This window comes from Oryza glaberrima, chromosome 5 (assembly GCF_000147395.1).
Source record: "Oryza glaberrima chromosome 5, OglaRS2, whole genome shotgun sequence".
Lineage (NCBI taxonomy): Eukaryota > Viridiplantae > Streptophyta > Magnoliopsida > Poales > Poaceae > Oryza > Oryza glaberrima.
Window position 1 is genome coordinate 13,828,367 of NC_068330.1, and position 26,393 is coordinate 13,854,759.

Genomic DNA, 26,393 nt, shown 5'->3' on the forward strand with positions numbered 1-26,393 from the left:
TCGTTGCAAAATTTCCCTTGCACGTGCACACGAAGCCAGCCCACACTCCGCAGGCAATGCATCCGTGCAACTCGGATCAGATCCGCGAACCGGTCAAGGCCGCAGGTCGATCGTTCCCGCGCGAATCAGTGCTGTTCTCTTCTTGAATAACCTGTATTTAGACTGCACAAATGCAGGGCCACATGTGTCACGCCCCGCGCGCCGCCGTCCACTGAAACCGGCCGCCGCGCAGTCGCCTTCGTCTCGTACGTGCGTGCAACCAACATCCCGGCGGCGAGCTCGTACGTACCAAATCGATCGATGGAGTGTGCGCCGGCCGCTGTACATCTCCGGCGACGACGGCGACTATAGCTCGATCGAACTGATATCGTCCTGTCGGCTTTGCTCATGGTGCCGATCGGCCTCGCGATGAAAGTATAGTCGTTGGCACAAATGATCGTCGTCGGGAATGGAGGTGTTCCAGGACGCGCACTTCGTGCGGCTGCGGTGCTCCGTCGTCCGCCGCAGCAAGTACCTCGCCGCCGAGGACGACGGCCGCGGCGTCTGCCTGTCCGGCCAGCGCGGCGCCCACAACACGGTGTGGGCCGTCGAGCACATCACGGGGGACGTCCCCGGCGCCGCCCCGGGCCCCTACGTCCGCCTCCGCGGCGCCTACGGCCGCTACCTCGTCGCCACCGACCTCCAGGCGAAGGCGGGCCCCGCGCACGGCGTCACCGCCGAGCAGCGCGACGCCGCCCACCACCCGACGCCGCCGCCCTGGGCGTGGCAGGCGTTCCGCCGCAGGAGCTCCTCCCTCCTCCGCAACGGCACGGGGCGCTACCTCCGCGCCAACGGGAGGTACCTCCGGTGGCGCACCGCCGTCACCGTCGCCGGCGACAACGCCAGCACGATGATGCTGTGGGCGGTGGAGGTCGTCCCGCCAAAGCCTGGCCGCGTCACCCTCGTCGATCGCCCGGCGCAGGTAGTATACATACGTCAAAAGTATTTTCTACACGACCACCTATGTGGTATGCATACAGTTTAAGCGGTTCTAAAAATTTATAAATCTTTTTCTGATTAAACGGTAGACGCACACACCATTATACACGACACACCACACTCACACCCCGCAAATGTATCCTGGCCCCTAACACATGCTCAAGGGACAAAAACGAATGACACATCCCTGATCTCACCAAAATTACGTTGAAAGTCCACTTGCAAATGCATAATATTCGTGGGCATCAGGATTTGAACCCTTGTAGGTAGAGTTATGCACTCACAACTCCACCACCATGTCACTAGTGTTTTCTCAAAATTTATAAAGAGATAGATTGTGATAATATAAGACACTATACAGATATGTAAGTCTAAATTCGATTTACATATGAAGAAAAAATAACAAATATTAGCTGTGATGTATGGGTACTATTCACTATCTAATTTTATTGTTTTGTTTCTCTGATTTGGATCAAATTTAGTCATATATATTTGCCTGTAAATTTATATCATCCTAAGTGATACTAATACTATTTTTTTAATTTTTTATATAACTATTTGAACCGAATGCAAATAACGATGTCATGTCATGTCATGGTACCCTTGTCGATTGCCTTGGATGATCTATCGCCATGCAAGCATATATGCAATTAACTCCTCTTGATGGATGGATGGATGGATCGTTGGGCGGGCAGCTGATACGGCGGCGGCGAGGACCGGCGACAGAGGGGGAGACGAGCCGGGTGATCCGGTTCGTGAGGGGGGACGAGGGAGGGGAGTTCGAGGAGAGCGAGTGGAGGGCGTTGCGGGTGAACACCAACAGCCTGATGCACCTGCGCCTCACGCTGGCCAACCTGCTGGGCCACAACCGGGACGCGCTCCACACCACCGTCTGCGTCCGCGCCGGCGCCTACGCCCAGCTCTCCCCTCTCCTCGTCGACCTCCCCATCGGCAACGACCGCATCGACGTCGTCGTCCTCTCGCACGGCACACCAGGTCCGTCGGATCTTTCTCACCGATAATCGAATTGATATTAATTAATTGCTCGTTGATCTACTGTTGCAAGAGCTTAATTAATTAGCTCATCATCATCATTCATTCACTTGTTCGTATTACCAAGTGCATATATATGCCTGCCTGCTGATTTTCTTCTCTTCTACTCGATGTACTGTTGATGAAATTTCAGCGGAAGATGCGTTGAAGTACCCCTGTGTGGATGCTTGATCGAGCAGAGGAAGAATAGCAATAAGGTGTCCTGACACCTGACATATATATATGCATCGACAAATTAAAGCCAGTGCTTAATTAATCGGGCATCCTACAGAAGTGCATAAGATCAAAAGATGACGGACATTAGGATTTAATCTGCTCTTTTTGTGTCACTTGGATATATAATTACTTCGATTAGTTGCTTCAGTATTTCAGTTCAGTGTAATCCTCGGTCATGGTGAATATTGTACTAAGAGATTGATGCACATACGCATTATTAATGGCAAATTTATTGCAAAACTACTTATATGTTTATTGTCAATTTAAGCACAAAACTATAGTATTTATAGCTCCAATATAACAATAGTGCTATAGATTTAAACCTTAGAATATATAGTTTTGTGATAACTTTAATATTAAATATTTAGTTTTGTGATATAATACCTTTAACCTATAGTTTTAGGATAATTTGATCAAAATATATGTAATTTTGTGAAATTTACTTAAAATATTTATAGATGATTGTTTGAATACCTTTTCTAAAACTACATCTTCAACTTTGCAATATTTAATTCATCTGTTTCTATCCTCAATTAAATATCACAAAACCAGATACTCCATAGTTCATCAAAATTCTAGAAAAGAAGGGAAGCTATAATTTTTTAAACCGTGTTGATTTTTCGAGGAGATGCCCCTTGTTTGTTTAAAACCATTCAAATATCTACTATTATAAAAATTGAAAATGTTTATTGTCGAAAGTTTTCATACGTTTCTCCCCAGGTCCGAGTTAGAATCCCGAATTCCCGATTGATTTCATCCATCACCATTTCTACCGAAAGTTTTTTGTCGTTCGTTGTTCCTTCTCCTACTCGGTTTCTGCATGATTTGCGTAGCGTGCATTGTTCCCGCCGAGCGAAACAGGCTCGCATAGCTTGCATTATCTCTCCGCTTCGTCAGCATGGTTCAAAATTCCGGAACAAAATTTCCAAAATTTCAAAAATTTTGGTTCTAGACCCCCTCCCGATATGATATTATTTCGGTCGAAACATTAAAAATAAATTTCATTATTTTGTGAATTTGGCAATATATTATTAAAAAATAAAATAATTTCGGACCAAAATTTCGGTATATCAGCACCCCGATACAAATGTGGAAAACGAAAGATTGAACCCTGTTCGTCAATCGTTCACCACATCGTCTCTGATTCTATTTCATGTACCGTACGTATGCTTTATCGTCCTAGACGCGAAACCCACGTTAAACATGCCGCTGCCGCCTATCCAGCTAGGCTGAGCAAGATCGAGGCCAAGGAGGTCACCATTCCTTTGAATACACATGCTACTCTTCAAAATCTCGTGCCCGGCAATTAAATAACAAGTGAGCTCGTTCCTAACTACTTCTTTATGTGTTTTTGAGAATAGATTATTACCTAATGATTTAACTATGATTAGAAACTATGGAGAGAACCATGGAGTACTTGGAGAGTGGTTAAGAGATGGACAAAGTCATCATGGACGTTTAAGTCAAGATGGAGGTCCAACTCATATTAAGTTCGAGTCCACATAGGTCTCTAGGAGCAGTCCACACTAAATTCGTCGCCCAGGTTGTACTCGGACTCCGATTTCGATGTTCTACATATGTATGGAAAGCTAACGAGACCACATTTCTAATGAACCTGGTCCCACGTCAAAATTCCTTCCGAGTCAATAGCATGTTGTCAAAATGAGAAGACATTTAGAATCTATCCGAGTGCTGCGTCTCTGTCTTTGGGCCCGTTGGGCCGAGTATCGTGTCGGACTCTAATAGGGACGCATCCAGGGGACCAAGGTCGACCCTAGAACCTATATATCGAGTAGCCGTCATTGAGTCATGGTGGCGCGACTGATCCCATTCACGAGCACAAACCACTAATCGTGTCGGTTGTTGGCAGCTCACATGCTCAAGGCAAAGGAAGTAGGAAGTGAAGGGCCATGACGGTGTTTGGCAAAGGAGGTAGAGGAATGTGCTATTGGTGGGCGGAGGACCTCACCAAGCTTTCGTCGAAGTTTGTGCGTCAGGATACACCGAACTTTGTTTGTCTTTTTATTTTGGTATATATCAGATTTGGGTTAATGGGCCTCTACACAACCCATGTACCCCATTTGTGCCTAGTCGACATAACACTTCCCAACATCTCACTGGATTGTGTCTGAACTCTAGCCTCAACATGTGGGCCAACACGACATAACCCATTTGGTGAATTGTGCTTAATCGAGTAGTGCTCAAACATATCTATTATTTATTATCCACCATCTTATAACCCTATAAAAGAAATAAAAACCCACCATCTCAAAGATCTACTTCCTCTGTCTCATAAAAAACGAATCTAGGAATATATGTGACACATCATAGTACTACGAATCTAGATAAATTTGTCTAGATTCATAGCACTAGGATATGTGTCATATCCGGGGTTGGTTTTTTATGGGATGGAGGAAATAGTCTATAGCCTCCGTTTGAAAAATAGAATTAGGATCGATGGATATTATGGCCGTTTTTAGTTCCTCGTCAATTTTTTTTACGTATACGGACACACATTTGAAATATTAAACGTAGACTAACAACAAAACAAATTATAGATTTTGTATGTAAACTGCGATACGAATCTATTAAGTCTAATTAATCATTCATTAGCAAATGTTTACTGCAGCACAACATTATCAAATTATAGCGCAATTAGGCTCAAAAGATTCGGATTCGTCTCACAATTTACATATAAACTGTGCAAATGTTTTTTTTTATATTTAATGCTCCATACATGTATCTAAATATTTAATGTGATGATATTTTTTTTTTAAGTTTGAAGGAACTAAACAAAACCTATTTCCGTTTTTAGATTTGCACCGTTTTGGCAGGTGAACGTGATGCGCAATCGGGGTGGACTGAGTGCTTGGCAAATTACTAAATTACCCTCGCCATTTTTGACGTATAGTTGGCCTCTGCCGTGAGTTATCCGTCAGTCTGCCAGCCGCCGCCGCCGCCGCCGCCGATCCCCATCCATCCTGCGAGGCGCGAGCGAGCAGGGCGCCGTCGTTCGTCATGCTGCTTCCGCCGCATCCTGGTGAGCACATCCTCCGCCACCGCCGCCTGCTGCGCCGATCCCCATCCATCGCGCGAGCGAGCGAGCAGGGGTCGCCGTCGTTCGTCCGGCTGCTTCCGCCGCATCCGTTACCGCACATCCTCTTTCCCATCTCTCTCTACCCACGCTCTCTTCCTCGAATTTGCGTTAACCGTAGCTTCTTTTGTAGAAATTTGCCTTGACCTTAATACCATCTCCCATGTTAGATCCGCCACTGCTAGTGGTAGAAGCAGTTCTCTTCACCAAATAACTAGCTCTATGCAAAGCATCCAACCATTTTAAGTGAAGATGAACCAACTTAGCTTTTCTGTTCATTCACTGGATATATAATTTCTTCCTTAAGAAACAACACGATAGCTAAAGCACCAACGAGATACAGGATATTTAAAAGAAAATGTAGGTTTTCAGCAAAGTGTGTTTGACTTATTTACTAAGGATCCTATGCTGAGTATTTATTTAGAGGGCTTGTGTCCAAATTTATTTGCTACGTGTTTCTAAGGCCATTTCCAACCCAATAACTAGGATGGTGTCTATAGCATTAAATAAGATGCCAACTAGGATAAAAAATGATATGGCAAGTGAATAAATGAGGAAAGAGAAGAAAACCATGTCTTGCATGAGACATGGTTTCTACACAACATCCAAGACATCATGTGAGATAAGTAGCATTAAATTTAAGTATGGAATAGTGGTGTTTGCATTGGAAGAGTAGTGTCTAGTACTAGTTTCTTGATGATGTGGAGTTTATGGAAACTATGTCTAATGTCTTGGTTGGGAATAGCCTAATTAGATTGCTGATGAATATGGGTAGCGGTATCTGCTGGGTTGTGTTGTACAGTATTTTAATTTCACTACTATTCTCATTGGTGTCGAATATATAAAGGAATGTGATGCGAGAATTGGCTTTCTCTTCATTGTCAGTAGTTGTTGGGTGCAGATTCCTTGGGACGATGAATTTGGTTGACTGACCCACAGTTAGCTATAAACATGTTTTCTATGCAAACAAAAGGAGAGTAAAAAAACTGGATGATATTAGTCAATGTTGTCCTTCTATGCATGAACTATTTGGTTAGTTGACCACTCATACATCTTTTTGTTATCTCAATTTTCTGACAGATATTTATACTCATTGACGCTTGATTGCCCAAGTTTGGTGGTAAACGTGAGTCTCATGGTTCCAGTGACAATTTTATTCAGCATCGTGCATCATATCTGGTTTTTTAACTTGATATAATTCTCGCGAGAAGAAATTCTACTTCCAACATTTGAATATTCTGCTGAATAAATTTTCTCATCTATTGAATGAGGCTGGCTGCTTCTTTCTTACAATAGCATCAGTTGTTTGTATACACAAATAGAAGTGGTTACTCTAGCCAGACTGTTTATCTGTACTTTTTTTTGGCCGGGCTTCTTGCACACCCAAGCACATCATAGGCCTCTACAAACATGACTTGCTTATTTTACTGATTCCTGTATTTGCATTGAAGTTTCTTGCTTGTGCGGTTCTCAACAACTAATGGATATCTGTAGTCCCTTTTCTTTTTCTTTGTGCGCGTATGTGTTCCACTTTTCTATCTTGGGTGGTGTGCATTACCTCTCTAGTTATGACTGACAAGTGCTCTGTGCTCCTACCCTATTTGCCTTTGCAGCTGAAATCTGTTTACGATGAAAGTGGAGGAGAAAAAAAGATCTATAACAGTTGCCCCCTTCGAGTGTGCTTGGGATGAGGAGTTTCGGTTCAGGGAGGCTGGTCGCGGGTGCATCACCTTTGAGGCATCTGCACACAATGATGTTACCCTGGTGTTCCGCGAACAACCTGGGAGCCAGCATTATCACTACAAAATGGATAACAGTCGTCACTACATTGTGATCTTGGGCAGCCATAGGAACAAAAGATTGAAAATTGAAGTAGATGGAAAGACTGTTGTTGATGTTGCTGGCATTGGCCTATGTTGCTCCTCGTCTTTTCAGAGCTACTGGATCAGCATCTATGATGGACTGATAAGCATCGGGCAAGGAAGACATCCAAATAACAACATCCTGTTCCAATGGCTTGACCCTGATCCCAACCGAAATGTTCAGTATGTGGGACTATCCAGCTGGGACAAGCATGTTGGATACAGAAATATAAGTCTTATGCCATCAGCTCCTCAAAACAGCATCCTTTGGAGCCAAATTGAGTGTGCATATGTTGAGCCGGATGGTGCTGGAGGGCATACAAGAAAACAAGAATCAAAAGATGGCTTAGACCAAAGGGCACTTGCAAACTTTCTAGAGAACTGGGATTTCTCAGATTCTATATTTGTGGTTGGCAGCGAAAGAAAGGTTGTCCCAGCTCACAAAGTTGTCTTGGGTTCTTGTGGTGATTTCCCTTTTAACCTGATGATGAGTCGACCAGCTATTGAGCTTCCATCTGTCTCCTACCCAGTTCTGCACTCCCTTCTTGAGTACATCTACACAGGTTCTACGCAGGTATATTTGAGATGCCAACTTTTGAATTTAAGAAAGGGTGGATACTGAAATTATTGATTGCTTTTCTGTTGTGCTGACTATTTGGCTCAGATTTCGGAGTGGCAACTGGTTTCACTGCTGGAGTTGAGTTCACAATTTAAAGTTAAACCATTGGTAATGTATTGTGAAGAAATTATTGGCTGTTTGAAGATGAGTGATGCAGTTTCTGAGTCTAGCAAAAAAATACAGTTATCAAGTGGTGGTTCTCAAGCTCATCAATTTTATTATTTCCCTTTCAAAGCTCCATTAAATACACAGAAAATTGAACAGTTCCTTGTAAATGGTGAGCACAGTGATGTAAATATCTATGTAAATGGACATGGTCTTGTTACTCATGCTCACAAACTCATCCTTAGCTTGTGGAGCATGACATTTGACAAGGTACAATTTTCTTCTCATGCTGTATTTCTTTATGTTTTTATTACTTCAAAATATTCATATTTCAGCAATATGCTTCATATCTAACTTATTGCAACCAAAGATTGAGTCATGAATGCACAAATGCAGATGTTCACAAATGGAATGAAAGAAAGCAGTGCTTCAAATGTATTTTTCGAAGATGTTCCCGTCGAAGCATTCTTTCTCCTCATCCAATTTATGTACAGTGGGGAACTTAAGGTGGATATCGAGGAAATCACACCAGTGTTGGTTGAGCTGCTCCTATTGTCAGACCAGTTTGGGATCACGGCTCTTCAGTTTGAATGCTGTAAAAGAATTATGGAATTCCTCTCAAAGGTACCTAATGTTCTCTCTTTTATAGAGCAATTCACCAACAAAAGTTACTGGTGCAATTTACCTGTCACTATTCAAGACTTAATTGGGGACGCGGTGGTAGTGACAATAAAAAGTGGAGGCTTTGCCTCATAAATCACATATATGAGATATTGATACAATTCCGTCTGCATTATGCATGCAGGATTCGTGTCCTACAGGAAGAAGCTCATCCACCAGGGCTAATTTCTAGTTTTTTTATGGGATAATTGGATATGGCTTCTGCAAATTTGGTGAATTTGCTAGCTGGTTCAGTGTAGACTTACCCCTGAAAGTTTCTTGCAGGACACAGTATGTTCAGTTCTACGAGCAGTTTCGTCAATTCCATCTTGTAAATTGCTTGAAGAAATGTGCAAGAGGAATTTTGCAGAACACTTTGATTATTGCACAACTGCTTGCACAGACTTTGTGTTGTTGGATGAGGCAACATTTAAGGATATTCTTCAGGCAAGTTGTACTACTGCTTCCATTTCATGAACTTCCCTGCTACTGGACCAAATAAAAATAATGTCCTCGAGAACATAGATAAAGGTGCCCATCAAGATTGAGCATCATATGAAGCTGTCCAGTTTCATCATTAGTGTTACATTTTACCTGACAAATGAAAATGGCTTTCCTTAGTTTTCGGTATTGCAACTTCGCTACTTTTTCTGGCTGTAAGGTTGCCAGTTAACGGTGCCCCTCCCAAAAAAAATACTTCAACATTTGGTCATTTTAAAGGATATTTCCTTAAAAATCCTACAAATTTTCAGATATAGTCGGTCAATGATCCCATGCATTCAGAGAGAACAAGTGAGTCGTCGCAAAAAAAAAGAGAGAGAGAGAACAAGTGAGTGCTATGAATACAGGAGAGATTACGAATGTTCTATTTGACTTCATTTTGTCAACATACTAATATGAACATTGGTATGTTTATCTGGTTTATATATCTTAATCTTGTTTAATATTATTATAAACAAATGAATCTATATGGATGTGTAGGCTAGATTAGTGCACATTGTAAAAATGATATGCATAACACATATGTCCTACTTAATTTCAGAGAATCAGATTATGATCCTTCCAACATTGGTCATATTAGTGCTAATTTTGCAGCATGGGCATATGACTGTAACATCAGAAGAGAGGGTTCTGGATGCCATATTAACATGGTGCATGGAGGCTTGTGACTGTTTTAACTGGACCTCTGTGCACGAGCTCTTAAGCACTTCAAGACCAGAGAAACTCTTTGGAGGGAGGCTCACTGCCATCAATACTTTGCTAACATTTGTGCGGTTCCCTTTAGTGCAACCATCTGTCCTTCACCTGGTACTGCCTTCTCTTGTTATATTGTTCTCTTTTTCTAATAATAGGGCCAGGTGTTGTGTCATTCAGTAAAGGAGATGGGCAACCATGCTTGTCCTAGGAATTAAGCAGGGTGTATGGGGAGATTACAGAGCCTATTTACCACTATGTTGTTGATTTGTTCCCTCGTGTTATTATACTATGGAGCACTTGCCACCGTAAGTTTTTTTTTCTTTTTTTTGCTTCTAAAATTACCCATTACTTCGCTGCAGATGGAGAAAAGTAATCTAGCAAAAAACATAGAAGCGTTCAGACAGTTGGTTAGTGACTACTAGCTCTCCAAAGTTAATTGCATATTAGGGATCATATTTCATACTTTCAGTTGGTTAGTATTCTGCACAGGAAAAGTACAATTGATTTACTTTCTGGATCACAGGTTGCAGAAGCCATTGAGTTCTCTAATGCGGGACTACGGATGGCAACAAATACATGGTGAGTATTGATGCTTTGATCAATACAGAGTTGTTTTTTATTTACTAACTGTTCATCAACCTCAAAATTCCCAGTGAGAGATTTCATCATAGACGCTCCAGCTATAAAGAGCTTCAGTATATTTCGGATGGTGATAACAATGGTGTTATCTACTATGCCGGTACATCATTTGGTAAACACCAATGGATCAACCCTGTTTTAGCCAAGGTAAATATGGTTATGCTTTGTTTATGTATGAGGCCATTACATGCAACAACTTTAATCACTTATGGCTCTCTTCTGTAATTAGAATATTACAGTGACAGCGAGCAGCCCAAATTCCAGGTACACGGATCCAAAGGCTTTGGTTTCAAAAAATTACCAGGTATTATTATTGGGAATGGTAAAAATAGCAGTAAAACTTTACTAAATCTTGCTTGGAAATTGGAACGGGTTTGACATCTAGCTACTTCAGGCGACTTGTTTTGCTGGGCCTCGTCTTGAAGATGGCAAGATGTGTTCTTGGTGGATGGTAGACATTGGACCGGATCACCAGGTTCTTATCTGAAACATTGCTCGTATTTTCTCAAACCAGCATCGGGAATAAACTGTATCAACACTTGTCCAAGTTTATTTACTTCTCTTTTTGCAGCTTATGTGCAACTACTACACGGTGAGGCAGGATGGCTCCGCGACCTTCATGAGGTCGTGGGTTCTTCAGGTAAACCATTTTCCTTTCATTTGTACCCTGACCCTGATGGGACCACGGATGTTTATGAGAGTGAGGTACCTAAATCTTGTTGTGTGCGGCGTTCAGGGATCAATGGACGGCCGTAGCTGGACTAGCCTGCATGTCCACGAAGACGACCAGACCATCTGCCAGCCTGGCCAGTTCGCGTCGTGGCCGATCACCGGCCAGACGGCGTTGCTGCCGTTTCGGTTCTTCCGGGTCATGCTGACGGCCCCGGCGACCGGCGTCTCCAACACCTGGAATCTCTGCATCTGCTTCCTCGAGCTCTATGGCTACTTCCGGTGATTGGGACAGCTTTGCTGCACACCCCTGAGAAGAGATCGGCAGTGAGCAATGATCTAGCTAGGTGGCTCTGTAATCCGGTGTGTTCATATCTGCACTAGTAAAGAACTTTTCGTTTTAGTTTGCTTTGGTCACTTTGGTTTTTTTTTTCTTTGCGGTATAATTACCATAGAAAAAGTGAATAATGCTTATACGTCCTTGTAATACACATGTGTCATCTGTAAGTTGGTACAAAACCGTGATTACACGAGGAATGCTTGAACGAAGGATCAACGAGTGAAACCATGGGAATCATAGAAAACATGACACGTTTCGGTTGTTTGGGTGGATTACTCGCTTTGGCAACTTGTATGTGACTGTTCTACCAGAATATGGCACGCGGTAGTCGGGTACGACAGGTACGGTTAGTGACTACCCATGTCCGTACCCGTGAGGTAATTCATACCCGCGAGCATGCCTGTTAATACATGATGAGCAAGGAGCACAACCCATATCCGTTGCCATACATCCGCAGGCATACCTGTTTACCTGTCCACAGTTTAACACTTCAACCACAAATCTCCATAGGTAGAGAGACATTATCCCAGTTTAAAGACAGGGCATAGTTGTACCAAGTTCAACAATACAAGCATTATAATTCATCAATACTAGATGGTGGCATTTATACTAATTTGACTGAGGGACCAAATGACAATTGGTTTTTGCAGGTAAACGGGCAAAGCGGGCAAGGGTAGTGACTACACATGCCCGTGCTCGTATGCCCGTTGGGTACAGGTTTTGACCCAATAAAAAAACCCATGGATACTAAATGGAGAACAAATCCAACTCTATTAGGATTTTACCCATGGGTAAACAGGCAAACATGTTAAATTGCCATCCCTAGGCACGCCGCAGCTCTGGTTTGCAACCGAATACTTGCCTTGAAAAGTCAAAACTCGTCTAATTTGAGTCGGGCGAATTTTTTATGATGGACCAAACAGCCCTTACATCTTCTCGCATATATCAATTCATGTCCTACAATATATGCATTAAGGCGGTATTTGGCGGTGTCTTGCTGCTTAGCTTTTGACTTGTCAGTTGTAGCTAAAATTTTAAAATTAATGTTGATTTTGAGGGGGTTTTATCGTAGTTTACATTGGTTTTAAAATTGATAAGGGCACACATATAAAAATTTTTACCTATAAATTATTAAATTACTTAGTTTGCCTTTTCATGGCTTATCAGCCGTTGAGAATAACAATGATAAGTCAACAAAGCATATCAATTTTAGCAACTTTTTCAAACAACTAAACGGTGTATATTTAAGAAAACTTTTTATATAAAAATTTCTTAAAAAATAAACCCAAATTTCTACTCCCTCAGTTTCATAATGTAGCATATTTATATGAATGTGGGCAATGCTAGAAAGTCTTACATGTAAACAGAGGAAGTAGTTTATAACAATTAATAATCTATGACGCTCTAATGATTGCCTCATTTTGTTGTTGCGGAACCGGAAAAAGAAGCGGTTTTTCGCGCAGCTTGCTCATTGTGCTGGTCCCACTTTTCTATTTATTTGGCTGAAAAAGCATCGGACAGGTTGGAGTTCTACGTGTCACGGAGTTGCCATAGTTAACTGCATAAAAGAACTCAGCGTACGCGTATTTTCTTGCAAACATGTGAAAAAAATTTGTGGGAGTAGGAGGGAGACCCACCCCTAAGGCATATGTGTTGGTAGTTAATCAGCATGGAATTCAAATCAGGTATTATCACAACTTTTAAGAATTGCATATAATTTTAGTTGCCCGTTTCAATGATTTAGTTTATACACTTAAAATAAGCATTTCGGTTCTACAGTTGAATTGGATAAACGTTTTGATCGACCACTGAGTAGGCGGAATGAGAGCTCGAGCGATTCATTTACTAGTCAGTTTTTTTTACCATGGTTGTCTATTGTTTAGCTGCAAATAGTTAGGTTAGATGTTGCTGCATAACTACGACGTGTCCTGTGGGTGTCAACAAGTTGCTATTAAGTGATAATGGCAAAATATCATATCTGTGATATGTTTTGCTTCCATATATATTTGTATTGATTATCAACTGTTCATTTACAACTAAATGTCTTAGTGATATCATTCATCAGTAGTCTAATGTCTAATATATTTTGAGCACTGATTTTATAGTCGTTGATATCTAACTAAATTTTTCATTGTAGAAATTTCATATATAATGATTATAGAAGGTGAGACATAATCAACCATTAAAAATGGTAAACAAGTAACAATTCCAAAAGATCTTCTATTTTTCCTTGATTTTTGTGTCTACTTGCAAAGGTTGACTAGTTGAGCAGCTGTGCACTTACAACATAGCAAAGCCAATGTCAACCTTTCCGGCTGGCGGCTGATCCCTTACGGTTTCACTGCCAGGTGGGCCCTCACATCCTCACCAGCTTATCCGGTTTAGTCCACGTCCTTTTCCTACATCCAGACCGCCCATCCGGAAACCAACGGTCACCACCTCACCGTCCCCCCAACCATAGGGTTACGGGCTTACGTCACCCTCCTCCCCTCGCGTGGCCTACCAGCCGTACGTCTCCCATCCGACGGCCCAGATGCTCCCACGTCGCTTCCTCGGACCGGTGTCCAGGTGGCCAGGTGGCTCTGACGCGCGCCTCGCCCCGAGCCCGCGACACGATAAACCCTCCTCCTTTCGCTTCCGCCGCTGCGGCGTCTCTCTCCCTTTCTCTCCCCCTCCCTTCCCTTCCCATCACCGCCGCGGAACGCGCCGCCGCCAGAAACCCTAACCCTAGATCGCGAGGGGTGGTGGGTGGCCGGGCCGGCGGGGGGTGGGGGGATGGCAAGCAAGTTCGGGCTCGCCGGGGGCATCCCGGAGAGGCGGGTGCGGCCGATCTGGGACGCCGTCGACTCGCGCCAGTACAAGGCTGCGCTCAAGCTCTGCACCGCGCTCCTCGCCAAGCACCCGACCTCCCCTTACGTCCTCGTGAGTGGACCTCTACCCTCCCCCTCCCTCGCTCGGTTTGTTTCTGGAGTAGCTTTGGTTGCGGTTTTGATGAATCTGGCGCGCCAATGGGCTAGGTCGGTGGTTGTTTAATCAGCAGCCGCGGTCACTGTCGCCGCGCCTGGTTTGTGCTTAGATGGTTTATCGGAGTGTTTTTTTTGGATCAATGGATACCTTACTAGTTTTAGAGATAGTAAGCTGGATGATTAGTTTTGCATTGCATCTGATTTATGGCTAGTTGACCAACTTGCTTGAACTAGTTTTTAACTGCTTGTAAGGACTTATGTTCTCATTTTGCCTACATTACAATTTGGAAGTAGCTGTGTAGTTCATATTTGATTGCATTAGTGTCTGGTTGGGACGAAAATCCAATAGCAGGAGCATGTGAGCAGTCCTATGAAACAAACAGTTTGGATCAACTGAAGAAACCACTGGCATTTTTGAAGCCATAGTAGCTCACATTAATCCTTGATCCAAATTGCATTGCCACAAGGTCTTCAACCCCTTTCTTGGTAGGAAGTTCGCTATCACTTTTTTTCAACCAGGTTGCTGCTTACAAGGTGATGAAAGGATATGATAGGCTAGGACTGGAGTAATAATTCATTTGGTTACGAAGTTAGGATACGTGGTTAAAAAGGTTCATGACCATTGGAAGGAACATGAGATGAACTTGACATGAAACCAGGACGGTGCAGGCTAGAGGGGCAGGGAGCAGCAGAGTACTGTTAGGACAAGCAGAGTTAATATTTTCTTTGGAGATGTTATTAATTATCTTGTAGGAAATAACAAACAGGTTATTTCTAGTGACTAGTAAGGCAGATTTAATATCCCAAATGGCAGAGATTTCATATTTGGATTAATTCATAAATACCAGACAGCAGGTATTTGGGCTTGAATTTGGTTTATTTCATCATTTTCAAGCCGAGCCTAGCAGCAAACTGAAATTTTATCACAATTTCAAAGCAAATGGCCTATTCCTAGCAGTCGGCAAGGTGTTAGCTTTTGATTTGTGGCAAAAAGTTAATGCATTGTTTTGATAATTCAGAGATGTATAATCAGGCATTGAATGTATTTTTATTCTGACACTATAAATTCTTGATTCACTTTGGATGCTGAGAAACTGACACATTATCTATTTGGTTTATGTGCCTAATGTAAGTGCCATTGATTTGTTCCCTTCGTGACTGTTATAGATCTGATATGAAAACCTGTCTTCTTTTGTTGCTATGCTTTTGGCCCAAGGGATTAGCTCAGGCTTTTTACAGGATTTTATGCTCGCTGTATAGAGAATGCGATTTAACTGTACTTTTGAATTATCTCATTTCAGGCTCTCAAGGGTCTTATTTTGGAAAGGATGGGAAAGCCTGATGAAGCACTCAGTGTGTGTTTGAATGCCAAGGAGCAGTTGTATTCTGACAACATCTTTCATTTTGATGATCTCACTCTTAGCACCCTGCAGATAGTATTTCAAAGGCTTGAGCGATGTACGTTTGCACTTGGTCTTTTGATTATATCTCCTTAGCATCTTATTTTTTTCCCTGAATTATTTATGCATATGTTTGTACCAGTGGATCTTGCTACTTCATGCTATGAGTATGCTTGTACAAAGTACCCCAATAACTTGGAGTTAATGATGGGCCTTTTTAATTGCTATGTCAGAGAGTACTCATATGTGAAGCAGCAACAGGTATGATGATATTTTTCCTGCTAGTTTGTTAATTTTCTTTTGTGCTTTCTTGTTCAATTCTTGACCACCCTGTTTTGTATCTTCTGCAGACAGCAATAAAAATGTACAAAACCGTTGGAGAAGAAAGGTTTTTGCTCTGGGCTATTTGCAGTATTCAACTGCAGGTGGGACATTGTAGTTTGTTATATCTCGACTAATGATGAGATCTGCATCTGCATTTATAGATCCAGTACTGTATAAAGACACTGCTATGCTTTTTATTACGGAAAAAAAGGGAACACTCTAGGTAGAAACAATAATTTCCTTGAATATACGGGTAAAATGATTGTTCTAGATGCATGGCCCAAGCCGCCAAGGAGATGCTCTTCAGGGCAGGTGAGAGGGAGTATAGAGGGAGTGGAGATGGCTATTTGTGCAGGACAGAAATAGGGAGAGATGGAGAGGGAGAGGGAGTTTTTCATCTGGTGCATTACAATTTACACTACCAGAAGTATAGAGATGACAATTCTTGAACATGTTTAGCACCTTGGTACTAACTTATCCCTGCCATGACCCTTGCTATTCATTGAAAAAGACATTGAATTAGAAATCTAGTAGCAGTACTTGCAATGCCGTAGGCCCGTAGCTACTAGCTTGAACAAGTCCATCGAGAATGCGTCTGCTGTATTATTGACCAGGATTATCTTCATTAATCTTCTTTATGTGTTATTGTGCAAGTAACTTATCCTTTTGCCCATGACAGGTACACTTTAGCATTGGAGGTGAGAAGTTATTACCACTGGCTGAAGCGTTGCTTAAAAAACACATAACTTCTCATAGTTTACATGAGCCAGAAGGTATTTTATATTTATCTGAAGTGCTGCGTTCACCATTTTTTTTTTGCATGCATAAATGCTCTCTTTTGACGTAATTTGAACTTCATGCAGCACTGGCACTCTATATTTCAATTCTGGAACAGCAGTCAAAATATGATGCTGCTTTGGAAGTTCTTTCTGGAGACTTGGGGTCTCTTATGGGAAGGGAGGAGGACAAGCTTCGTCTGCAGGTAACTTACTTTTGTTCTTGTACATATCTGAAATACATATTAATGTTAAGTAGTTCATTACATATGCCTTTCCAAATTCAAAATTCTGTTATATAATTGTATATTAGAACATCTAGAAATTGCAAGTCATTGTAGTTCATGACTGAATTCTGCATTTATGTCATAGTAATATCTGAATTGAATCCTTAGCTTGCTCACTGCTCTTCATGTGCTAAAAATCTACATAAAGTTATCATGAACATGAAGTTAAACTGTTAAAGCAACTAATAAAAAAAGTGGTTTTTAGAACTGATCATGTGCAGCTTACTGCTCTGCTTGCATGGAGAATGTACGGTCTATTTATTTCTTGATAAAGGATAACTACATTGAACATGGGGTTAAAGCTGTTCATTAAAATGTGTTTTTAGCAAATAATTATCCCTTTTGTTTGCGTTGTTGAGTGTTGATTTCCAGAAAAAGTACTATTTGGCCAAGTCAGCTATATCTCCAGCACATTCATTTGCTTGTGTAGAAAATACAACTTCAAATTACAATCCTTTGTTTTTTCCCTTCCTACCCACTTACATTATTACCTGACTTCAAGTTGACAGGGACGGCTTCTTGCTCAAGCATGCAAATACACTGCTGCTTCCGAGATATATCAAAAGATCCTTGAATCTTGGTAATGTTTCCATAATTGGCTTTGTACAATTTTCATTTACTCTAGTTCTTTTGATTGGCCATGCATTGTTGCTTAATCATAGTCAATCAATAAATATGTTCTGTGAATTGTAGTAATATATGTATCTCAGGTTCTACCCACAAACACTTGTTGAGATGCACTTTACCAAGTATCAACTATTTGGTTCATAAGTACATGTTTCGATATGCATAATATATTGGTGTCCTGCAAGCTCACCGTAGAAATTCTTATGTAGGGGTTTACACAATTTCATTTATATCATCAGAGTCTTTCGATCTACTGCTGCCTTTTTTCCTTTAAAAATGGTAAACTTTGTTTTTGTACACTAGCCCCTCAGAGCTTTAGAGCCTGATCACTTCAATATATGTTTTACTAGAAAAAATGCCCGTGCGTTGCAATGGGCGAAGGTTATTTTAACCTTGTTATTGTTATACTGTTTAGTTAAGGTGAAATTCACTATTGGAATTCGCTTGGATATATATTTTTCTAGAAAATCACGAGCTGCAATTAGGGTGACCATCTCAAGTTAGCATGTGAGTATTTTAAAGAGATATCTTATACAACTCCTGTATTTCCAAAAGCGAACGAACTGAAAACCCGACTCAAATACAGATTTGTATTTCCAAAATCGAACAAACTTAAAAACTGACTCATACACGGATGACGTACCGAAGTACCAGCAAAAAACATCTTCAAGTTTTATAATAGTAGAGATTTGTTCCTCATTCCTCAATTTATTTAAGCATATTTCACCTGTGTTAATCAAACTATGGAAAATTGCTCTTGTGATTAGTTTTTGATAATTGTCCTCTCTTTCTTTGACTGGGCAGTCCTGATGACTGGGAGTCCTTTCTCCATTATTTAGGCTGCTTGCTGGAGCATGATGTGAACTTGCCTAAATCAAGGACAAGTGAACACCCTTCTTCATTACCTGTAGATTCTGCTCTGGCCCTTAAGACTTCTTTAAGCGACGAGCTGGTACTTGCTACACTTAATAATAAGTTTCTTTTAGTATATATTACTTATGTTAGTGATAACATGCATGTTATTTACTGAAATCACTTTTATGCAGGTAGAGTCTCGCCTTGCAAGTGCATTGTCATTCGTGCAAAAGCTACAGGTTAATGACACCAGCGACTGTGTCAGAGGACCTCATTTAGCCAGTATTGAAATTGAACGGCAACGGTGCCGAAGTGGAAACCCAACTGATAGAAAATTCATTGAAGCTTTGATAAATTACTTTCACAGGTATGTCTAACTGCATCTACTTTGTTTTTTTTTTGGGTGTTCTGAATCTCATTACAGTGTATATCATGTCCAAGCATGTTGGAAATCACAGGCTTTTAGTTTGAATAATCATACTGGCCTGTGAACCTATCTCTAATATGTTGTGAATACATTGCTGTAGACGAATAGTGGGTTGGACAGATAGAAATATGTGAAAAAAAAAGTAGCCTATACTGCATTCTTAGGTGCAAGACATTATGTATTCCTTTTTTCTGTATGAGCCCTGACCCTTTCTCCAGTTCAGTAACAGTGTAACTATATTATAACAAAGTAATTTGCAATTAAATCATTTCCATCATTTCCTTGCTTCATCTCTATAACGATTCAATGAACGGTTGACAGTAAACATGAGCACAATAAAGCTACTTTGCGCATATACTTATGCACTACCATTTTTTTGGGAGTGGGTGGGTGGGTTAAGGGGGATTATATGATACCGCTAGTTGTTAAAACCAGACTGGACTGGCAGGTTGAAAAAAAAAACAGCACAAGAGCTAGTTCCTATGCCATGATGCCTGTACTCGAACAGTTGAAAATGGGTTAATATGATTGGTTTCAGGAAACCCACCAAAAAAGAAACCAAACTAGTGAAACTGGGTGAGACTCAGTCAAGTTAAAACTGGTGCAAAATATGAGTTCAAAGGAACTCAAATACCAGACCTCATTGTTGGCTGTCCCAACAAACTGTCATAATGGTAATTGTTTGACTCTACTTAACTATATGAACTGCCAGTCTAACTGTTAAAACTGCTGGTTGGCCCACCAAATCGGTGAGTTGGCGTCATCAATGGCTCAACAGCTAATCTGGGTTTATTAACTGTGGGTGATACTGCTTTTTATGTACTTATTATGTCTACCGTGTAGTGCCCCATACCTATCTACATACTGAATATTAAGAGATATTTCTTGGATGTTTTCACATTTATTTCTAATCAGTAGTATACTTGCAACTTATTATCTTTGGTTCTTGCAGATTTGGTCATTTGTCTTGTGCAGCATCAGATGTTGAGATATACCTCCACATGCTATCAAGTGATGAAACAACTGAATTGTTAGATACAATCTCCAGATCTTTTGATGCATCATCACTTTCAGTAAAAGGACTGGGTTTGGCAATAACCACTTTTAAGGTTCAAGAACTCCTGGGAACCTTTTTCTCAAAATCAACTACAGGTCCACCTTCGTCAAAATATCACTTTACTGTGTTTCTGTTTTTAAATTTTATTGAAAAATGTATGCACTATTTGATTTTTTTCTCAGTTTCTCACACCTTCAAGTTTATTTAACAATCCAGAACTCCAGCACATTGCAAAAGGAATGGTTGAGGCATTTTATAAAAACTTGCCTCTCTCAAGAGACCTTGATCCTCAAGAAAGCATGCATGGTGAAGAATTGCTATGTATGGCCAGCAGTATTCTTGTGCAGGTGTGTAACATTAGCTGGTTATTACTAGCATGAGAGAAGTCGAGTACTTTAAGCTTTCTTCGAGTCTATGTAACATGGTGTCCAACTTATGATTGGGATAGAGCCCTTTATAAATATAGTGTTTGATCATACATTTATATTAAAGTCCAAGTTACTAATAAGTTATAAAAAAATCTTCCTCAAGTAGGTTGTTCAATACTGCAGTATATTAATGTTGTATCTGGCGTTTCTTCCTTTGTTAAAGAAAAGTATTTAATGTCCGTATGCTATCATAAACGACATAGTATTTAATGTCCGTATTTTTCACTTCTCTGATTACTCTACTTGAATAAGTATAATATTGAATCCATCTCATATTTGTTACCTATTATCTGCTTGAAAGTGCATCCTTCTATTCAAAGTAGTGTGTTATGTTATTTTAATTATATCAAACTGCTAGAAGAATCCTTGCTTTAATAGTCTTTTCCATTTGATATTACAATAAAGTACAATGGCAATATCTTGGAACAGCTATTCTGGCGTACAAGGAACTTAGGATACTTAATTGAAGCAATTCTGGTGCTAGAGTTTGGATTGACTGTTCGCAAGTAAGTCTGCTCTTATACACATCTATTTTCTTCTGGAACTTGAGAACAGAAGTTGCATTGTCAATGATTATCTTGTGTACCTCAATTCTGTATTAGTTTTATTTGGTATCACTCACATAGTTATCTTTCGCGAAGCATTCAATTATGCTACCAAGTCAGGTAAAAATATAGTCAATTAGAAGCATCAAGATGTTTCTTTCCAGTTGTAATTTCTGTAACAAGTTCTAAAGGTAGATCTTATATTGCTTATTTATCTAGAAGCCACAAGCTCTATTATCCCATTTACTGTATTTCAAGTTTAATACTGTCACTGGGATTAGCTATGCAAAGTTTGCCTTTGGTAATATAATATCTGGACGCTAAAGAAAATACATGATTGTTTGTGTTATTTAACTGGGTACTGAATGTTAATTGTATTTGATCCGCGCAGGTATGTCTGGCAATACAAAGTTATGCTGGTGCATCTCTACTCTTACCTAGGAGCACTTCCATTAGCACATCGATGGTAATTCTTTTCCTTGTATGCTGCTTTGTTTACTCTTTCTAGTTAGTTCCTTTCATACGTTATAGGTTGTTAATAGAGTACATTTCACAAAACTGCAGATATTTTTTCAACACTATCACAAAACTAAATATTTAAGTCCCTGGATCACAGAACTACAAATTTAGTGCTGAATTTATCACAATATATAGATTCAAGCCACACTATCGCAGTTCTACAAATTTAGCGCAACTTTATCACAAAATATCAATACTATGCAATCTGTACTTTTGTCAAATTATCTGCAGTTTTGTGAAAACTACTCTTGTATTAATTCATCTGTTTAATTCTGGAATATTTTTTGTGTCCAATTCTGGAATGTTTTCCCTAGATTTGTTTCTCTCATGGCACAATTCTTTCATTTCTTGCATACCATGATCTTCACATACAGGCATACTCAGAAAAAAAAAACTTAGTGCTTACTCTGCTAATTATTTCTTTGGATTGATGTTCCTGGTGGTTTTCCTTGTGGTTATCCACGGAGATCAGAATATATCCTTCCTATTCTAAAATTCTGTTCTTGCATGTAGGTATGTAACCCTGGAGGTGAAAAACATTCTTCTTGAATCTGCGTTGCATCACATCCTGCCACAGATGTTGAATTCACCTTTACTGCAGCAAACTGCTGATCTTGTTAAGGACTATCTAAAATTTATGGATGATCATTTGAAAGAATCTGCTGATCTTACCTGTCTTGCATATAGACACCGTACTTACTCAAAGGCAAGCTACCAAATACTTTTCCCTAGAATTGTTGTGTCGATATTCTCCCAGGAGGGCCTTGGTCTAATTTTTGCTATTTGTGCTATATTGCTCAGGTAATTGAATTTGTTCAGTTCAAAGAACGCCTGCAACACTCCATGCAGTATCTTTCTGTAAGATCTGATTCCATAATATTGAGTCTGAAGCAGAAGGCTGAGTCTCTTGATGAAGTGGAGGTTAGTCATGGCTTGTCAGATTCAAAACACAGTTTAGGGGTTTGTTTTATTTTTATTTTTTTTGGTAAAGTTACTGATGCATCTTTTTTATGCTTAAAAGAAATATATCTAATTTCCATGAGCTTGTAACCATTCTCAACATACTGGTTTGAAAACTGCTAACTATTTTCTTGTAAGTTAAACTGGATATGCTGCTGTTAGGATAGTATTTCTTTTGTGTCGATTAGTGCCATTATACAATGATTCTGTGAATACCTAGTGGTTTTGTAATCCATAGAGTCCTTAACAATTTTGGTTTTGCTGCCCCTTCCTAATTGCAGTCTATTCTTGAAAATGTGAACCATGGGGCAAGGTTGGTTGAACTATCAAACGAAGACAACGTGAAACGCTTTACTTTTAACGAAGATCTTCAGGCACGCCCTTGGTGGACACCAACAACAAGTGTTAATTTTCTGTCAGGTAATTGGTTTCTCCTACTATTTGTGAGTATCTTTTGTTTAACAGCATCCTCCTGAATGATTGCAGCACTTGTTGGCTGTTTGTTTTTTCTGTTCATTCATGTGTTTATCTCAGAGACATTACAAGTGCAAAAATGCTTACTATTGTTTCATTTTCCAGAACCATTTGATGAAGGTTCTACACCTGCATGCTTTAGAGCCAAAGCGGTATGCCTCATTCATACAAGTTCATTTATGCAAGCTCAAGTATCATTTAACTTTCACTATGATAGTATGATGTAGGAAGGTCTTTTTAACTAAATTTTACTTGTAGACAACCTTTTTTTTTTTCATTTAAACCACGTGGACAGTGAAACAAGTGAACAGAAATGACATGGTATATTTTTTGATGACAGGATATAAATTTGTTTATTTTGTTAATTTAGTGTCCTCCAAAAATTCAAAGTTATGTACTCCCTCCATTTCACAATGCAAGTCATTCTAGCATTTCCCACATTCATATTGATGTTAATGAAATGTCATTAACATCAATATGAATGTGGGAAATGCTAGAATGACTTACATTGTGAAACGGAGGGAGTAACTGCTAAGTAGATATTCTATGCACTTTTGTGATGCTTTAAGAAACACATTTGTATTTACATTGTGGTGAATTTGTATCGTAAGAAACTGTGGACTGCGGATCAATTCACCTTTAGGTACTCATCATCTATATGTCTGTCATAGTGTCATGGTGCCAGTTGGCTGCCGCCGGTGTATGGTCAGGGCAGAGCACTGAACCAGCAGAATAAGGCATTGGGTGCAGCATCCGTTAGATTATCTCATAGCTGGTTATTCACTAATATAGTTCCATATGAGTTTTGTTTTGTTAGTTTTTTATTTAGTACTCCGTTGCTCATCTTGGTAGGGACTCTTTTATCATTAAGTTCCAGGCTTCCAGCAAGCAACAAATAACCTTCTCTGAAGTTGTTCCTCACTTCCTCTTCATGTGTTTCTTACTCATGTCCATTGCAGCCGAAGTCTCTCCTTTTCTGTGTCCCTCTGATGCTACATCATATCTGGACATTCTTATCTTTATCTTCACCCTCGTGCTTACTCAGAGTGATGCTACTCCTTGACAACCGAATCCACATGTTTACCCATTTTGCTATCATATTCAGATATAAATTGGGTACATGACATTATCACTATAAATTCACTTAACATTACTAAAGCATTATGGCAGCGTGTTAAAAGTTTAGGAATTAGTACTAGTCTGCATGGGATAAGTTGGTGAGCCCCATTGTAAAATGGTTGTTTTATTTGCCACTCGTTGGGAATTATTGCCAGGGAAAATTTTTTGAGGAAAATTGCTAATTGTCATTTCATACCAGGAAGCTGAATACTGAAACCAATTTTAAATGCAAAAGCTAGAGGTTATATGAAAATATACTTTTCAATGTACATATTTATTACTTATATGTTAAATTTCATAGCTAATTGATTAGGTTTTCTATCAATTCTGCATAAACGCAGATATACGCTTGTGTACAAGAATAAAACTTATACAAGAAGCCTCTTGTGTGGTAAAGAGAACAAATATATGAAGCTGAAAGGAAGAACTATCACTGACATACCATATCTAACTGATGAAACCTGCTATTACTAAATCTACCAACTTTTTTTTATCCTGCTCTAAAATAACTGGTTATTTGCAGTGTGAACACAAATCTACTGAGAAGGATGACTCAAAGATAAAATATGCTGAGAGAAAAGCTCTTCTTCCTCGTCTTGTTTATCTTTCGATGCATGGTTGTGCATCTTCCCTCAGGGAGACTCAACTCAATGGATCTGGTTTGGATACTGATGCCACAGAGATGAAACCATTACTTTTGAAATATGCTAGGAGTATTGGATATTCCATTGATGATGCCCTTAGTGTGATTCTGGGTATGTCATCTGGCAAGAAGTCTGTCAAGGTACAATTCAACTGGTTATATATGTTTTTGCCTTATAGCTTTCCTACCATCTACCTTCATTTAACTTCACTTCTCAAAGTTCTTTTTCTACCATTATATCTGCACTTTTGCAGTATTTCTTTCGATAATTTCTGCATTTGTACACTGGATTAATTGTGGTAGCAATTTTTAGAATGAATATGCCAGGAAATCTTATTACTTTGAAACAAGAGTACTTGTGACTTGTCTATATGTTTAGCCTATTTAACTCTACTTAACTGACAAGAGCTGTGCGTTTGCAGGATTTTACCCCTGATATAGTCAGTTGGATGAGCTTTGCTGTATTTATCAATGCATGGAACTTGTGGTCTAATGAATCGGTAGTCCCCAGAGCTGATGAGAGCAGCCCAAGTTCCTGGCAAATTGTGGATAGCTTGGTAAAAATTTGCGTAGAGGAGCAGCTGATTGATGCCAACCGAATCCTAACTTCTCCTGGCAATAACATACCAGTCCTAGTGCAGATGATTACAGAACCCATTTCTTGGCATCTCGTGGTTATTCAGTCTTGTGTGAGGTCGATGGCTCCACAGGGAAAGAAGAAAAAGAAGGGTGGTCCATCGGAGCGACCAAATGTACCTCGGTTGCAGGCGATTCAAAGATCTGTGCAGTGCATGATCGACACACTTCGCAGTGTTCAATCCTGGTTATCTGACCAGATGAGGCCGGAGGAGCAAGCTTTGGATATTTTGTTGTCATATTTGCAAGGAGGTAATGAGGATGGGCCAGGACAGATATCCTGTATCTTGGAGGAGAATTCAGCAAGACATAACCCTGAACTCGGCGAACGGATTGCTCAATCTTTGGAAACATGGAGTTCTGCTGGTGTGGTCAGAAGAATCGTTGGAGCAGAGAAGGAGCTGTTAGTTGAGTTAAAGAAAATATGCGATTCAAAACTAAAGCTGCTTGCTTCAGTATCGGCTTCTCTATCATCGGCCTTACATTGAAATTGAAAAATTTTGCTCGTGAATTTTGTTCCATTGTTGTGACATGTTGTGAGTGTAACTGTTTGGCTTTGCGCCGTCCATTCTTTACTTTGTTTCTATGAGATTTTGCTGGAGTGATCCCTGCTTCTCCCCTCTGTTTTGCATTTCTCCATTTTTTACTGCCATTGCTGGTCACGCATTCTTTTGGAAGTAAAATGCTTAATCATCGAGATGTGGACTGGCAACGACGAAAGCATCTACCGATGGCATCCTATGCTATTATGTTGCCGTAAGAAGGATGTCCATCCTTCAATTCTTTTATACTTGTAATCTTACCATGCTTGCCCGAATTATTCGATGCCCTGACTTTGTAGCTCACGCAGGTCTGTTTGACCTGGAATTGATCATCAGGCAACGCATATGGCAAATGGACCTACCTAGTACAAATCTA

The 26,393-nt window shown here is 40.2% G+C and overlaps 3 protein-coding genes across 4 annotated transcripts; all 3 read left to right on the forward strand.

The window, feature by feature from the left end:
* The first annotated feature begins 200 nt into the window (after positions 1 to 200).
* On the forward strand, positions 201 to 2,481 carry LOC127774793 (uncharacterized). The gene is made up of 3 exons (XM_052301085.1): positions 201 to 961; positions 1,674 to 1,974; positions 2,165 to 2,481. The coding sequence occupies exons 1-3, from the start codon at positions 449 to 451 to the stop codon at positions 2,200 to 2,202; spliced, it is 852 nt and encodes a 283-aa protein (XP_052157045.1). The 5' UTR covers positions 201 to 448; the 3' UTR covers positions 2,203 to 2,481.
* Positions 2,482 to 5,149: 2,668 nt separating this feature from the next.
* LOC127773799 (BTB/POZ domain-containing protein At2g30600) lies at positions 5,150 to 11,660 on the forward strand. 2 transcript variants are annotated; one of them, XM_052299975.1, is made up of 14 exons: positions 5,164 to 5,287; positions 6,422 to 6,467; positions 6,955 to 7,777; positions 7,868 to 8,197; positions 8,324 to 8,551; positions 8,873 to 9,034; positions 9,683 to 9,895; positions 10,144 to 10,191; positions 10,308 to 10,363; positions 10,438 to 10,570; positions 10,653 to 10,727; positions 10,818 to 10,898; positions 10,995 to 11,063; positions 11,160 to 11,660. In XM_052299975.1, the coding sequence occupies exons 3-14, from the start codon at positions 6,971 to 6,973 to the stop codon at positions 11,376 to 11,378; spliced, it is 2,421 nt and encodes an 806-aa protein (XP_052155935.1). In that variant the 5' UTR covers positions 5,164 to 5,287; positions 6,422 to 6,467; positions 6,955 to 6,970; the 3' UTR covers positions 11,379 to 11,660. The 2 variants fall into 2 exon arrangements, with proteins under 2 accessions (XP_052155936.1, XP_052155935.1); XM_052299976.1 differs by lacking the exon at positions 6,422 to 6,467 and having other exon boundaries at positions 5,150 to 5,287.
* Positions 11,661 to 14,177: 2,517 nt separating this feature from the next.
* Positions 14,178 to 26,097, forward strand: LOC127773534 (N-terminal acetyltransferase B complex auxiliary subunit NAA25). Its single transcript, XM_052299634.1, has 19 exons — positions 14,178 to 14,354; positions 15,700 to 15,856; positions 15,941 to 16,059; positions 16,149 to 16,223; positions 16,802 to 16,895; positions 16,986 to 17,104; positions 17,695 to 17,765; positions 18,617 to 18,764; positions 18,859 to 19,034; positions 20,047 to 20,246; positions 20,368 to 20,498; positions 21,009 to 21,085; positions 21,516 to 21,590; positions 22,157 to 22,349; positions 22,445 to 22,564; positions 22,885 to 23,023; positions 23,183 to 23,229; positions 24,720 to 24,980; positions 25,262 to 26,097. Exons 1-19 carry the CDS (start codon positions 14,208 to 14,210, stop codon positions 25,961 to 25,963), a joined length of 3,051 nt encoding a protein of 1,016 aa, XP_052155594.1. The 5' UTR covers positions 14,178 to 14,207; the 3' UTR covers positions 25,964 to 26,097.
* The last annotated feature ends 296 nt before the right edge of the window (positions 26,098 to 26,393 follow it).